The sequence below is a fragment of the Oncorhynchus keta genome, chromosome 15 (assembly GCF_023373465.1).
Source record: "Oncorhynchus keta strain PuntledgeMale-10-30-2019 chromosome 15, Oket_V2, whole genome shotgun sequence".
In the NCBI taxonomy this organism is placed as follows: Eukaryota; Metazoa; Chordata; class Actinopteri; order Salmoniformes; family Salmonidae; genus Oncorhynchus; species Oncorhynchus keta.
The window spans coordinates 30,580,646-30,597,634 of record NC_068435.1 but is presented as its reverse complement, the minus strand read 5'-3'; the positions used below and the strand labels follow the sequence as shown (position 1 = coordinate 30,597,634).

General features: G+C 44.5%; 1 protein-coding gene across 4 annotated transcripts in view; it reads left to right on the top strand.

Annotated features, from left to right (window-relative positions):
- The window catches only part of LOC118394762 (solute carrier family 22 member 23-like), a 457,726-nt gene that overhangs the window by 410,034 nt on the left and 30,703 nt on the right, over positions 1 to 16,989 (top strand). For all 4 annotated transcript variants that reach the window (XM_052463844.1, XM_035788289.2, XM_052463846.1 and 1 more), the window contains exons 2-3: positions 11,048 to 11,151; positions 11,357 to 11,511. In XM_052463844.1, coding sequence (XP_052319804.1) covers positions 11,397 to 11,511 — 115 coding nt within the window. In that variant the 5' untranslated portion in view covers positions 11,048 to 11,151; positions 11,357 to 11,396. The remainder of the gene's footprint in view (positions 1 to 11,047; positions 11,152 to 11,356; positions 11,512 to 16,989) is intronic.

Here is a 16,989-nt window from a genome sequence, read left to right as displayed (position 1 = left end):
GGCTATCTTCCATATACTGGCCTGCCCTGTCTTATCCACAGACCCAGGATCAGGGTGGAACTGCAGGAGACCGACACATCTGTTTTGGATAGACGCAAACACACACGTCAGGTGGGAGGATAAGAGGCCTGCCTGTGGCACTGAAAGATAAAGCTTTGTACAGGCGTTGTATGTATGTGTGTGCTGGCGGGAGTTCGATTCTGATAAGAGGTGTGTTTTTGAGCAGAGAGCCAGTAAACATGCAACTAAATATGTGACCCAGCTCAGCCTTTGGCCCTGGTCACAGTGGTTTTAGGATAAATTGATGTCCTGCAAGGATCAGAGGGAAGTAGCTAATCACGCCCTTTCTCTCAAGCCCCCTCTCTGCAGGATGACAAACATTAAGATTTATATTTAAAAATAAACATTGAATTATATGGTTCTTCAGTTCTGGTAATATAGCTGATTTAGACTGGAGCACTTTGTGTGTAAGAGACAGAGAGAAGGAGCTATGAGAGTCAGGCAGTACAGTAATCGTTCACTGCATGCCGACACACTACAAGGACAAAAGCCTCTCGTTTCATCCACTATCCGCCCAATAATATTGTCTAGTCTCTCTCTCTACACAGTACATGGTGACTCATACCCAGTATGCTATTACCTTAGTGTACACACACCCAAACTGAAGAATGTCTTCTGAACCTTGATGTGTTTGACTATGTCTTGTGTATACACTTTCAGGATATGGTAAGAATGTCTTGAGTGTCGTCATGCGTCCTGCAGAACTCAAAGACAAGTTTTTTTTTTTGTTTGATCTGATCAAGTCTCTCTCTCTCTCTCTCTCTCAGAAAGTGGTCTGACGGACACTGGTACCATTTTTCACTGTGTGCTCTGTCATGGAAACACACACACACACACACACACACACACACACACACACACACACACACACAGCAGGCCTTCATAAGGAGATTGTGGTGTGGTAGAAGGCTGTTGTCCCTTTGCTGTCACTGAGCGTGCCACTGTTCTCCAAGGCTAAAACCATCCATTTCAGTAGAGGAATAATGGTACTTTTCTTCAGACTGTTAATTTATTTGTGCCCCCGAGAGAAAAGGTGCCCCGTTATTTCCATGAACGTTAACAGTAGAGACTTGACCTGAGTTGGTTTTTGAATGGATGTCACCATTGTCTGCTCAGCATGTAAATTGTATGTCCCAGACAGTCCCGTTGAACATTTCTGTAATTTGTTTAACCTTTGTAACTTGAGAATTGATTCTGGTATGATATTTATCTGGGATATGATATCAAAATCTTCACATAGCTCTAGAATATGGCATTTCTAACCTAGGGGATTTCTCAATGAGTTGCATATTAATTATCAAAATGATCTCACTGATGGTACAGTTGTGGATTATATTTTTGGATATTCATTCTATGACGGATGTATCGGTAATGGAAGGTCTTTGACGTCTCTGTCACTCACACCTCCACCTACTCTCCTATATTCCCTGATCCCAGAGATGAAAGAATCCTTCTAAACGTATACTGTTAATTAGGAAAGAACTGATAACCAAGGCGAGTCTGTTGCTAGGTGGTAACTATGCATCAGTCTTTCTACTCCACTCTCCCTCTCTTCACAGTCCCTGTCAGGCATATAATTTCTTGCTATTTTTCCCTTAATATAGTTCCTTATTCTCTTTCTCTTTCCAATCCTCATTCACTGTCAAGCATTTGATTACCTCCCCCACCTACCTCTTTCTACTCCCTACCGCTCTTTAGTTAGACATGTACTGTACATGTAGCTGTAGTTGGTGCATAGCGTCCTTGTCAGGGCCAGTCCGAATCACTGATGCAGAGTGACCATTGGGGTTAAATGAATCAGAATCACTGATGCAGGGTGACCGCTGGGGTTAAACGACAGACACAGCAGCGAGGTTTATACAGGGAGGCTCCTGTCCCCCTCTGTCTCCTCCCAGAACTGGGGCTGTCACTCGGGGCCAGTGTTCAGGCCCTGATGCCCTCCACTGCTGCCACACACAGACCCAGAGCACAAATAGGCCTTTTGTCCTTCCACTTGCCTGTCAAACTAATGGATTAGTAAGGCATTGCCTTCTAACACAGAGCCTTCAATTCAGTGTGAGTGAATGAGTGCACGAAAGGAAGCATGGTTAGGCTTTTTATCATGGTTAACATTTTAAGATTAGCTTTAAGACATACTGTTCCTCTAACTAAGATATGGTCAGGCTTCTTGCCCGGTCATCTCTTTCTTTGCTGATTTAATGGTTAAGGTTACTTTCAACCTTGCAGTCGTCAATTGCTTTGAACCGCATTAATCGGTCATGCTTAGTCAGTCACCTCGACCGCGTGGTCTGGTTGGTCCCCCATTCTGCACAGTCATGAGTTCTCCATATCCCATGGTCTTCTTCACAGTCCCAGCGCTGAAGCGCAAACGCACACACCACACTTTCAACACGCTAGTTTGACACAGACCAAGACAGAGCAGACTTCCTTGGCTTTTTTTTAATGTGGTATTGCGCAACATTGAGTAACTTGTTTGCCTCCCGTCTTGGTCTTGATCCATAGTGACATCGATACTGAAGGTATGAATGACATGGCATACATGTGTCTCATGATCACTGCATGGTGGCAATGAGTAATCCTCCAGAAGTTTCCACTCTGAACACAACAGGTCACTATGCCAGAGGTTATAAGAGGTTGTAAACCCTGATCGCCTAATGACATTGAGTTTCAAAGGAGAAGTGCAAACCCAGTCCCCACTTCATATCCATTGTTATATTCCTTCCTCATATTTGTATGCACAGAAGGGGCTCCAGACCAGAGTACCAGGAACCTAGTAACCATCTCCAATAGACTGCTTCTCAGTTCATTCACAGCTGCATTGGACTCAAATTGTCAGGTGATAGAGGAGTGGATAAGTCAAACAGATTTGGGGTGAAATTATCATCAGTTTTCTCAAGTGAGTTTATTCATCTACTTTATGTACTGTACACATACAGTACTTGTACAGGAGCTATGACTCCGTATACGATTAGTTGTACATCATGTCTAATAAATCTCCTTAATTAATGTTGTGTGATTTGTTCTGTTCATATATGTATGCACCTACTATATCTATAAATAAATCAAATGCAAATCATCTAGAGTGGCAGAATATGCTTTGCATTCTGGGAATCCCACTGTTGCTGGGGTAGTGGACTACAGTACTCAGCCGGAGGGAGAGTACACAGACAGAGTGTATATGTAATTCTAGCCTACGCACAGAGGGAGATCTAGGCGCTGGAAGAGGAAATGCTGCATTATAGGCTATAGTACATTTACATGGCTGAACCATTTTTAATGGAGGCTTTAAAACAACGTTTCTGTGCTTTGCTGAGTCTCTCTGGTAAAGGCAGTGTTGGCAAAGTGGGAGTTTGGTTAGGGGAAACTGGATTGGGAACAGGGGTTTTGTTGCCCGTTTCAAAGCTCTATAGCAAGGTAGCTAATGCGTTTAGTCCCCATACTGTCTGGCAAATAATGTATGTGCTTCATTTAGTTATTGGATGTATTGAGTAACACACACAGAAAATCCTCCTTATAGTAATAGTTGGGGCTTGTTTATTCTTTTGAGGTGCAATGCCTGCTAGAGGGGGGGAATGGGCTGCCCACTGCTCTTACACCATAACTGAAGAGTGCATACTTGACTGCAAACTCTGGACACTTCTCCTAACATGGTGGGGTGCTAGTGTGTCAATGTGAAAAAATTACAATTATACTTTTACTTCCTCCACTTCCACCATTATCAACACTAGTACTAACAATTCAATGCTGTGTGTGTGTGTGTGTGTGTGTGTGTGACTTGAGTGTCTCCTGCTGCATCATTGTCCCTGTGATCGGGGACCCGGGGCGATTGTCTCTAATTTAAACCTGCACCTTTCTGAGTTCACCGACCAACAGGTGGCACACTTCTTTTTTTTCCCATGGTCATTCGAGACGGATCAGAGACGATTAACCCTGCCTGCCTTGCTGAGGCTCAAAGGCAACACCACCACTTCAGGTGACTGCCACTCCAGAAGCTGAACCAAGTGACACCTCTGCTTCTCATCAGTGCTGATTACTCGCACCTCATCACCCCAGTCCAGCTTGTTCGATCATGTATTGCAGGCAGTCCTGTAGCTGTTAAGACTACAAAGTTGGGCTGGTTGGTCTAGGGCAGGGGTCCCCAAACTTTTTCCTGTGAGGGCCACAACTTTTCCCTTCTCTGATGGGGGGCCGGTGTCAGTTTGTAACAGAAAAAGTGTGACGATCGTAGGGGAGCTTAAAACATTTATTGTTTTCCAGAAAGCCACACATAACCAAATAACCCTTTCCAGGTTCTTTACAGAAAAAAAGTCAGGAAACAAATAACACTATTAATGAAATAAATAATAACTAAATAACCCTCTCTGAGTTCTTCACAGAAAAAACAGGAAATAAATAATAACTAAATAACTCTCTCTGGGTTCTTCATAGAAAAAAAAGCCATGGAACATTAACTTTCTATCGTGCCATGCACAATCTTAAGAGATAAAAGTTCAGCTCAGTTGTCAGAGCAGAATCTCTCTGACACATATGAGCAGTCTCTTAAAGTTCTTGTGTTCCTTCCTTATAATCCTTTTGTAGGTTCCAGTAGGCTTGTAGACACCGCTGTTTGCAGCTCTCTCTCATCAACTTCCCTGTGAAAACCACAAAAGAAGCAGGTTGAGAAACTGAACTAAGTGATACAGCACCTACACAGCACAATACATTTCACTACCAGTATGGTTGTAAAGATGGATTTTATCCCAGTAGATTTTATTATGATTAGATTTGTTTATGCTCAGAATGACTCATTCAAGTCAGAAAAGTGAGCTTACCTATGTATGTTCATCAGTGTGAACTGTGGGCCTGCATCTGGCTGGTGAGAAGTTGAATATCAGGTTCCATTCTAGTTACAGCCAGTCTCAAGCACTGATGCAAATGTTCATCTGTCAATCTTGATCTCATCGGGGTTTTCAGTTTCCCCTCGCCTTGTAGCTGCAAGTTAAGGCTGTTAAGTATTTCTGTCACGTCTGTTAAAAATGCGATGTGCCATTTCCATTCTGGGTCGATCAGCTCTGGGACCGTTTTGTTTTGATTTCTTCAACGCGTCTGGTGATTGTACTCGCCGACAGACTTACGGCATTAAATGCATCTTTCTTCTCGGGACACACCTCCTCCGCGACAGCATCCATACATTTCTTAAACTCTTCCGTCAGTGAAAGGCTTACCGCTTCTTGCTATCAGTTTAGCAACCCGAAAGCTGGCCCGAACGGATGCCTGGTTCAGCTGAGCTTGGCGTACAAATGTATTCTGCTGAGATAGTAGTCCACTTTTTAGCTTTGAGAGTTTGTCTGCTCGTATTTGGCCTTGCAAGCTATCGCCAAATAGGAAAAAAAAAAAAGAATTTTGTCCACTGAGGTTAAATACCCTGCGTCTCTGGTATTGTTCAGAGGGCCGGGCCAAATGTGCTGGTATTGTTCAGAGGGCCGGGCCAAATGTGCTGACGGGCCGTATCCGGCCCGCGGGCCGTAGTTTGGTGACCACTGGTCTAGGGACTCACGGGTCTGCCTTCGCGTGTCTGCTCACCGGCATCCTGATTTGAGACTGATTAGAGACAATTAACCTGGAGAAATGACCAGTAGGGACTAGTCACCGTCCTCTCAGCTCCCCAGCCAACTATTGGCCTTGGATCAGGGCGGTCCTGACCAGAGTTATGCAAGCACACACCGGCGAGAAGAGGATGGCGGGAATGACGGCGGCCTGCTCAGGAGGCTCACCTACCCGGAGAGATCTTTTGACGTGCTCATTGAAGCTTTCGACCGGCCCAATCCTTAGTCACAGGCCTCAGGCGTCCAAGGTCTCCTGGAGACGCTGGAGATGGAGAAGCTTACTCTTACCACCCGGATGCAGCCGCTGTGGCTTCCACGTACCCACCTCAGCAGCTAGTACAGCCCCTGAGCCAGCAGCTGCACCAGCAGAGATGACCAGGACGAGCCAGTAGCTGTATCTAGGTACTACCGCCTACATGTACCCACCTCCGCACCCACCTGACCAGCCTCGGCCCTGGCCAAGGTTGCCACAGTACCTGCCACGGATCGTCGCCTTCTTGCACCTAGAGACACTGTCGCTCCCTGATTTCAACAAAGATGACAGGAGTTTGCTCTCTTCAAGGTGGCCCTCGAAAACCTGTTGCTCCCCGATGAGGACGCATTGGTCAAGTTTCACCACTTTCTCGACCACCTCAAGCTGCCTGATCCCCGTCTCATGGCCATCTCACTCCATGACCCAGTGCCATACACCGCTGCCATGGCAGACCTTGAGCAGCAATGGGGCCAGCTACATTACCTTGCCCTGGAGATCTGTCATCATGAAGTTGCAAGACATCTGGCCAGGGGACACAAGGCTACTGTCAGTTTTCTTTTCTCATCAAGACCTTAGTGAGCATGCCCTGTTCACTTTGGCCCAGGGGTAATCGAGTCCTGTGGCTCCAAAGTTGTCTTCTGGGGAAGCTCTGAATACAGGGCCAACGTCAGTCACATGCATACATACATACCTGCCTGCCTGCCTGGAAGCACTTGTACCTAGCACAATGGCTGAAGATGGAAGCAGAGTGCCAGAGCAGCCAGTGCCATTAAACAATGGGACAAGCCTGCAGCCTTTGAGCAGAAACACCCCGGTGCTGCTATACTATGGGGCTTCAAAGACACCTGCACAGGAACTACCACTTACACAGCCCACAGCAGAGGCCAACGCGTATTGCCCCTGTGCAAAAGCAAGGACAACCACCTCATCAGGTGTTAGAGATTCAACTCAATGACTGTCGAGCAGAGCCTCAAGTGGCTGAAGGACAAGAGCCACTGTTGACGGTGCAGCCAAGCTCACTGTGAGGCTCTGTAACTTCAGGAGACGATCTGTGGTGGATAGCACCTCGTTGTACTCCATTAAGTGCACATGTAGAAGTATAGGTCCAAATATCCCGACACCTCTTCATAGCCAGCGGTTGTTCAGATGGATCAGGCGACTGCCACTTCAGGAGCTGAACCAAGTGACACCTCTGATTACTCGCACCTCATCACCCCAGTCCAGCTTGTTCGATCATGTTTTGCAGGCAGTCATGTAGCTGTTAAGACAAAGCTGAGCTTGTTGGTCCAGGGACCCACGGATCTGCTGCATCCAGACGAGATTCCCCACAGCAAATGCAGCACCCCCTGCTGTGCTCACAGGGCAGCTATCCAGGCAATGGACACCAGCCTGCAATCACCCTGATCACACAGGGCGGCGCAGCGCTTCTAGAGACAATCCAATTGTATTTGTCACATGATCCGAATACAACTGGTGTAGATCGAACTGTGAAATGCTTACTTATAATCCCTTAACCAACAGCTGTGACTGAGCCTGGGCTCAGAATCCAGTGTCTCATGGTGGCAGAGCTGTTTAGGCAGTTTTCATGTTATCCAGAGCGTTGGTGACTAACTGTGCTGCTGGCAACAATTTAAATACCTTTTTTTTTACTGACACTGGCCATATTCAAAGGGTGTTTAGCGCTTGTAAATGATTTATTCTGCACTGTGGACACTCAAACGTGAGTGCTCCGAATTCAGAGTAAATAGCCAGAGCGAATTTATGAAAGCACCCGATTGTCAAATGAGAAAGCAGAACAACTATACCATTTAGCTAAGCTAAGAATGATGGGAATAATCAAATCAATAAACGTTGGGTAGGTAGTGAGCCTATAGTTAATATACTGGCAAGTATGATGTTTAAGTAGCCAACTAACATTAGGTAGCTAGCTACAACATACCAGTACATACTGCTATACTGAGATGCTATGTGGTTCGTAAGGACAGTGTAGCTACCAAATTGTCAGCCAATATAACATATATAAGGTAACTTATTTGAAAAGTCATTAGTTTATTGCATTGCTCAACATTTTCATAACATTTGTCATAATTAGTTAAAGCAATGAATTTGTATCTGCTCTCATTGTACTTCGACTGCATATTTTCCGCCATTTTCTTAAAATCTGGAAACAATGTGAACCATGTCCATTTCATGAAGAATTGAATTATGGTTCTAAACTACAGAATTAGTGTCCTTTGCGTGTGTGCTTCTTATTTTGGTGAATTTAGTACGACATCCGGAAACTTTTGTCATACTAACTAATATCCACACTATGACCAATAAACATACTATATACTCAATCACGTTACAGACCTATATCCATTCTGCCCTGCCTATCTAAGGTCTTCGAAAGCCAAGTCAACAAACGGGTCACTGACCATCTCGAATCCCACCGTACCTTCTCCGCTATGCAATCTGGTTTCCGAGCCGGTCACGGGTGCACCTCAGCCACACTCAAGGTACTAAACGACATCATAACCGCCATCAATAAAAGACAGTACTGTGCAGCGGTCTTCATCGACCTTGCCAAGGCTTTCGACTCTGTCAATCACCATATTCTTATCGGCAGACTCAGTAGCCTCAGTTTTTCGGATGACTGCCTTGCCTGGTTCACCAATTACTTTGCAGACAGAGTTCATTGTGTCAAATCGGAGGGCATGCTGTCCGGTCCTCTGGCAGTCTCTGTGGGGGTGCCACAGGGTTCAATTCTCGGGCCGACTCTTTTCTCTGTATATATCAATGATGTTGGTCTTGCTGCGGGCGATTCCCTGATCCACCTCTACGCAGACGACACCATTCTATATACTTTCGGCCCGTCATTGGACACTGTGCTATCTAACCTCCAAACGAGCTTCAATGCCATACAACACTCCTTCCGTGACCTCCCAACTGCTCTTAAACGCTAGTAAAACCAAATGCATGCTTTTCAACCGATCGCTGCCTGCACCCGCATGCCCGACTTGCATCACCACACTGGATGGTTCCGACCTTGAATATGTGGACACCTATAAGTACCTAGGTGTCTGGCTAGACTCAACTCTCATTCCAGACCCATATCAAACATCTCCAATCGAAAATCAAATCAAGTCTGCTTTCTATTCCGCAACAAAGCCTCCTTCACTCACGCTGCCAAGCTTACCCTAGTAAAACTGACTATCCTACCGATCCTCGACTTCGGCGACGTCATCTACAAAATCGTTTCCAACACTCTACTCAGCAAACTGGATGCAGTTTATCACAGTGCCATCCGTTTTGTCACTAAAGCACCTTATACCACCCACCACTGTGACTTGTATGCTCTAGTCGGCTGGCCCTCGCTACATATTCGTCGCCAGACCCACTGGCTCCAGGTCATCTACAAGGCCATGCTAGGTAAAGCTCCGCCTTATCTCAGTTCACTGGTCACGATGGCAACACCCATCCGTAGCACGCGCTCCAGCAGGTGTATCTCACTGATCATCCCTAAAGCCAACACCTCATTCGGCCGCCTTTCGTTCCAGTACTCTGCTGCCTGTGACTGGAACGAATTGCAAAAATCGCTGAAGTTGGAGACTTTTATCTCCCTCACCAACTTCAAACATCAGCTATCTGAGCAGCTAATCGATCGCTGCAGCTGTACATAATCTATTGGTAAATAGCCCACCCATTTTCCCCTACCTCATCCCCACAGTTTTTATTTATTTACTTTTCTGCTCTTTTGCACACCAATATCTCTACCTGTACATGATCATTTATCACTCCAGTGTTAAACTGCAATATTGTAATTATTCGCCTACCTCCTTATGCCTTTTGCACACATTGTATATAGACTCCCCTTTTTTTCTACTGTGTTATTGACTTGTTAATTGTTTACTCCATGTGTAACTGTGTTGTCTGTTCACACTGCTGTGCTTTATCTTGGCCAGGTCGCAGTTGCAAATGAGAACTTGTTCTCAACTAGCCTACCTGGTTAAATAAAGGTGAAATAAAAAAAATAAAACCGATAGTGCTGTAAGTATGAGTATTTGAGCAAAGCTTATGACTTGGGTGACTGGTGTCTTTGACAATGTTTTGGGGGGTCCTTCCTCTTACACCATCTAGTATAGAGGTCCTGGATGGTAGGAAACTTGGCCCCAGTGATGTTCTGGACTGTACGCACTCTGAAAAGTCGTGAGCATTGTCATGCCCTCTTCACGACTGTCTTGGTGTGTTTGGACCATTTTGACGTTTGTTGGTGATGTGGACACCAAGGAACTTGAAGCTCTCAAACCCGCTCCACTACAGTCCTGTCTGTGTGTTCGGCCCTCTATTTCCTGTAGTCCACAATCTTCTTTTGTCCCTTTTGCCTTCTGGTAGACAGTCATTGTAAATAAGAATTTGTTCTTAACTGACTTGCCTAGTTAAATAAATAGTCAGGGATTGTTTATTTTGTGTTGTAAGGCCTGCTGGAGGGAGTATGGGCTGCTCTAAGAACATGCTAGGACATTTCTCCCAACTGTTGAACCAGCCCACCTGATCCCAGGCCAATGGGTGGGTTAGGCAGGGACAATTACAAAAACATAGTTCCACCCTAACAGGTCTTAGTTCTTCCAAGAGAGATGTGGATACCTTCATTCAAGTGGAGTACACTTTAGCAGAAGATTGCATACTGTACTGCAAACTCTGGACACTTCTCCTAACATGGGTGGGTGGGGTGCTAGTGCATCAATGAAAAACAATATTTTTAAAAAAAATAGCTTCCACCATTATCAACAATAGTACTAACAATTCAATGCTGTGTTTGTGGCAATAAATGAGTGACTTGAGTGTCTCCTGCTGCGTCATTTTCCCTGTGACCGGGGACCCGAGGCGATTTGTCTGTAGTTTAAACCAGCACTTTTCTGAGTTCACCAACCATCAGGTGGTGCTTTTTTTCCACCTTGGCTGAGATAATTAATTCCAGTCTGAATATGAAATGACTGATGTTAACGTGTTCTTTCTCCCTACGCCGTATTATGGCTGCCCTCTCTCTCTCTGTGTGTGTGTGTGTGTTTCAGATGGCTCTGGATAAAGCAGAAACAACACATCTGTTGTTTACATTGGATGGCCAATAGTAGCCTAACCTTCATATGTTCTTAATCTTCCTTTACAGTGGAGTCTGGTGTGTGACTCGGCATGGAAGGTCCACATCGCTAAGTTCTCTCTGCTTGTGGGCTCCATATTCGGATACCTGGTCTTTGGGGTCCTGGCAGACTGGTGAGTCTTATTTCTAACTACCGGTACTACATAATAAAGTTAATATATTTGAATAGACATTCAGTTCAGGAGTGTTCAGTGTGTTTCTTGCTAATGCACCGAAACAATAAAATACCTTAAAGGGCCGACTCGAAGTCTTTAGCTTGTATTGTTTTAAATATGGGACATCTCCCCCCTTATCTCTCTCCCCTCCCACCATCCTCAGGTTTGGGCGCCACCCGGTCCTGATCATCTCGGTCCTGTTCATGCTGGTGTTTGGTCTGACTGTGGCCTTCTCGGTCAACGTTCCCATGTTCAGCACCTTGCGCTTCTTCGAGGGCTTCTGCCTGGCAGGCATCATCCTCTCCCTCTACATCCTCAGTAAGTCTTCAGTAAGTCCTGCAGGCCTAGTACACCGTGCTTTTCTCCATGCCTTTGCTATGCTGTACAGTCAATTGATTTATCTGTTTTGTGAGAATTTCAATTAGTGTTGTGGTAATGGATGTGCTGCAGTGTGGGCAGTTGTTGGTTTCCATAGCCTTGTCTTTGTGGAGTGTGTTATATTAGACAGACCCCCATGTCTTGAGTTGGCGTTGGGATTCTATATATCAACAGATGGTGTTATGACTATGAGTAGGGCCATATTACCTGACTAGGGGCTACATCCCAAATGGCACCCTATTCTCTAGGGCTCTTGTTAAAAGTGGTTTACTATGTACAGTAGGGAATAGAGTGCCATTTGGGACCCAGATTAGGGAAAACCCTAGTGACGAGGTGTCAATATGGTGTGAGGGGTGTGTTCTTTCCAACAGCTGCTGTTAGTTCTAGTTGCCTGTAAACTGTTAGGACAGGCCCCTGTATCACTGGAGAGGACTGCAAGCGTTTCAGAAGGAGCTGTGGAAACCTATCACCCCACAGAGAGAGACGCTGCCTTTCCTATGTGGGTTATGTAGATGCTGTTGCAGCAGCTTCCATAGGTCCTAGCTATCGATCTGTGTTGTCACTCATCCCCATTTCCACCAGGCCTCTGCGTTGATAGCGATGACTGCAAGTATATGTACCTGTGTGGAAACCTAAGTTGTGTCTAAAATGGCACCCTATTCTCTATATAGTACCCTACTTTGAACCAGGGCTCTGTGTCAGTAGTAGCACACTATATAGGGAACAGAGTACCACTTCAGACGCAGCCCTAGCCTTTCCAATGTGGGTCATGTTTGTGGAGGGTCAGCAGAGGGTCAGAGGCTGTTGAATATGTACTAAACACAGAGGGAGGCAAAGCAGCAATAAGGTACCTGCAGCCTGTCTGGTCTATTACACGAACACTGTCAGAGTTGTGTCAGGCTCACCCTTTTGATGGGGTCAGTTACACTAGGTTTGTTTTGGTCTGGGTTATAGTTCTAGGAAAGACGACATCGCATTACTGGTAGACTGAGTGGAAAGTTATAAAAAACATTAACATTTTTTTTTTTTTTTAAAGGTCATCCCAGCTTGACTTTGCCTGTGTTCCTGTGGAGCCAAATACCCTTGATCAAAGTGCCTTTCAGTGTAAATGTAGCCTCGGATAGCATACAGATTCTATTTTAAAGGGTGTGACCTCCTTCTGAGGAGGTATCAACTGACAGAGAATGGCTGACTTTCCACTTTTTGGAAGTCCCTCCGAAGCACTCCCAACAAGTGCAGAACAGCTTTGAAATGAGTGCAGTTTTTCTAAATCAAGCTCACTTCCTTGGTTTGTCCTCTCATTACTGTTAACCAATAGACTGAGTGACAGATACTGAGATGGAAACAGAGGAGGTGGCAAGGTGATAACCTGTCCGCTCCGCTGTACTCGCTGGCCTTGCCCACTGTAGTGCTTCACTGGAACTGTGTACTGTACACTCCATAACAGTCAGAGATGAATCCTTGTGACCTTTTCTCTCCACAGTAAAGGTTTGATGAGTGATAATCTACCCTAGAAAGCCGTTCCAGTCGGTCCTGGCGCTCATTCCCGCTGAAATGCATTTACCCAGCTAGCGAGGAGAGGGTGGGGTGGAGGAGGAGGAGATAGCGTCCTGATAACTAGTCTTGTGGTTGATGTGCGGGGGGGCGGAACAGAAGGGGGGCCCCTTCTTGTCATTCTAATTTACTCCACACCGTCTACCTTGAAAAGCCTCGCAGTGTTCCCAAAATAGACGGCTGGGACCTTCTGTCAGGTTGTTTTGTGTTTGATAATTGCATTCAATGGTTGCTTGTTTACATAGCTTTCGCAAAGTCGTCTCACTGTATGCTGACTAGATACTGTGTATGTATGGACACAATTCAATTAAGGCCCACCCTCTTGTCTGTCTCGCCAACTCTTTTGTCCCCCTCCACCCTCTTTTTCTCTCGCTCTCTCTCTCCAATCTCCACCTCTCCGCCCTGTCTTTCTCTATCCTGTTTTTCCACTCATTATCAACTGCCATCCCAGTGATTGCTGAGTAAATACTGTAGAGTGTTCGTACGCTCTAAGGAGTGCCACTGAATCACTCCGGCAACGGTGGTAAAAGACTATGTACGAACCTGGAGTTCAAACCGACTGAATTTCATTCTCCGACAGTGTTGTTGAGGAACACACAGCAGAGAGGCAGAGCAAGGATATGGGGATTTTCCATGAAGGTTATGTGCTGAGAGGATTCATTATGTCGGGACTACATTGGCTGTCTACTTGTTAAAACTATCACACGGTCATCACGCAGTTAGAGTGATTGGTATAATTGATTTGTAGCATACCCATGGTTTGGCTGTGCTATATTTGCTTTACATATTTGTCTAGATTATGTCTGAACTCGCCATTCAAGTTGTGCAAATGACAACCAATACAGTTTGGAATAATTACTCTATGGAATGGGTGGAGTTTTATTTATTTTTTACCAGCTAGTCAAGTCATTTAAGTTGAGCTATACCGTTGCCTATATTGTTGTTTTTAATGTGGAGGCGGTATACGTCACATTCTGCGTCTCCCCTCTGTATTGCCACAACTCTACTAATGCGGGTTCTCTTCAGATATTGGCACTGTTGTTATCCAAACCCTATATCACTAAATTCATAATACTGTTATGTACAGGATAGGCATATTTAGACTTTCCAAAAAAGTTATATTCACAAAACATCTACATTTTTCAGGGCAAATTGAAGAATTGTGTATGCCAGGTATCTAGACTCTCATATCAACACAGCTGAGACGTGTGGTGTGGGAAAACCTGGGAAGAACCATGTAGTATTTGGGTCAAGGATAGTTCAAGATGTACTGTTAAGGAGTGTAGGCGAGGCTACTGCTTTATAATGTCCTAGGACTTCATATGTTCTGTTCAGAGGTAACTGGCTCTGGCAGCCAAAACTGTCATTCTCAATCTAAACGTGAATCGATTCTCAATTGCCATACGGTTGTAGAAACATAAATCCCTCTACTTTCATATCACATCAATATAATTTCAAATTTGCAAAATCCACTGAGTGTACAAAACATTAAGGACACCTTCCTAATATGTAGTCGTCCCCACACCAGAAAAGCCTCAATTTGTCTGGGCATGGACTCTTCAAGGTGTACACTTTTCCACAGGCATGCTGGCTCATGTTGACTCCAATGCTTCCCACAGTGGTCACATTGGCTGGATGTCCTTTGGGTGGTGGACCATTCTTGATACACACAGGAAACTGTTGAGCATGAAAAACGCAGCAGCATTGCAGTTCTTGACCCAATCCGTTGCGCCTGGCACCTGCTACCAGACCCCGTTCAAAGGCACTTATTTTGTCTTGCCCATTCATCCTCTGAATTGCACACATACACAATCCACGTCTCCAATTTTCTCAAGGCTTAAAAATCCTTTAAACTGTATCCTCCCCTTCATATTGTTTTTCTGTGTATTTTTGGGAGGTATTTTATTAGGATCCCCATTAGCTGTTGCAAAAGCAGCAACTACTCTTCCTGGGGTCCACACAAAACATGACACATAATACAGAACATCAATAGACAAGAACAGCTCAAAGACAGAACTATATAAAAAAATGTAAAGGCACATGTAACCTACATATCAATACATAACTAACTATCTAGGTCAAATATGGGAGAGGCATTGTGCCGCAAGGTGTTGCGTTATCTGATTTTTGAAACCAGGGTTGCTGTTTATTTGAGCAATATAATACTGTACACATTCTAGAATTTGTTCAGGAGTTGGGGATTGTGAAAATTGCATGTCTCATGGGATAAGTGTGTGTCAGAGCTGTGCGTAAATTGACTATGCAAACAATTTGGGATTTTGAACACAATATTTCTTATAAAAAGAAGTGATGCAGTCAGTCTCTCCTAAACTCTTAGCCAAGAGAGACTGGTATGCATAGTATTTATATCAGCCCTCTGATTACAATTAAGAGCAAAATGTGTCTCTCTGTTCTGGGCCAGCTGCAGCTTAACTAGGTCTTTCCTTGCAGCACTGGACCACAAGGCTGGACAATAATCAAGATTAGACAAAACTAGAACCTGCAGAACTTGCCTTTTTGAGTGTGGTGTCAAAAAAGCAGAGCATCTCTTTATTACGACCAGACTTTTCCCCATCTTTACAACCATTGAATCTATATGTTTTGATCATGACAGTTCACAATCTAAAGTAACGCCAAGTAATTTAGCCTCCTCAACTTGTTCTACAGCCACACCCTTAATTATCATATTCAGCTGAGGTCTAGAACTTAAGGAATGATTTGTACCAAATACAATGCTCTTAGTTTTAGAGATGTCCAGGACCGGTTTATTACTGGCCAAACATTCCAGAACAGACTTAACTCTTTGTTTAAGAGTTTCAGGGGCTTCATTAACTGTGCTTGTGGTTACTGATGTGTATATGGTTGAATCACCAGCATACATAGACACACATGCTTTGTTCAATGCCAGTGGCAGGTCATTGGCCTAGAGAGCGGTACACCACACGTTACATGTTTGACATGAGAGAAGCTTCCATTAAAGAGAACCCTTTGAGTTCTATTAGATTGCCATATCGTGTATTCAGAGCTGAGGTTGAAAAGCCATAACACCAGTTCTTTTCAACCACCGGTTATGGTCAATAATATCAAAGGCTGCACAGACATCTAACAGTACAGCTCCCACAGTCTTATTTATCAATTTATTTCAACCGATCAGTCATTTGTGTCACTGCAGGACATGTTGAGTGCCCTTCTCCATAAGCATGCTGAAAGCCTGTTGTTAATTTGTTTACAGATAAATAGCATTGTATTTGGTCAAACACCATTTTTTTCCCAACAGTTTGCCAAGAGCTGGCAGCAAGCTTATAGGTCTGCTGTTAGAACCAGTAAAGGCTGCTTTACTGCTATTGGGTAGCGGAATTACTCTGGCTTGTTTCCAGGCCTGAGGACAACGACTTTCCTCTAGGCTCAGATAAAAAAAATATGACAGATAGGAGTGGCTATAGATACAGCAACCATCCTCAGTTGTTTTCCATCTAAGTTGTCAATGCCAGGAGGTTTGTCATTATTGATTGATGATTTTTCCACCTCTCCCACACTAACTTTACTAAATTCAAAATTGCACTGCTTTTCTTTCATTATTAGATTTTTTTTTTATGCATGAATACAATTGCTCACTGTTCGTTTGTTGGCATTTCCCGCATAAGTTTGTCCACTTTGCCAATGAAATAATCATACAAAATAATTGGCAACATCAAATGGATTTGTGATGAATAGGCCATCTGATTCGATGAAGGATGGAGTTGAATTTGTCTTTCTGCCCATAATTTAATTTCAAGTACTTAACAAGTGACCTCAATAAAGGATCTTAGCTTTCATCTGGGTTCACCACCTTGTCAGTCCATGTCATGGAAAGAGCAGGTGTCC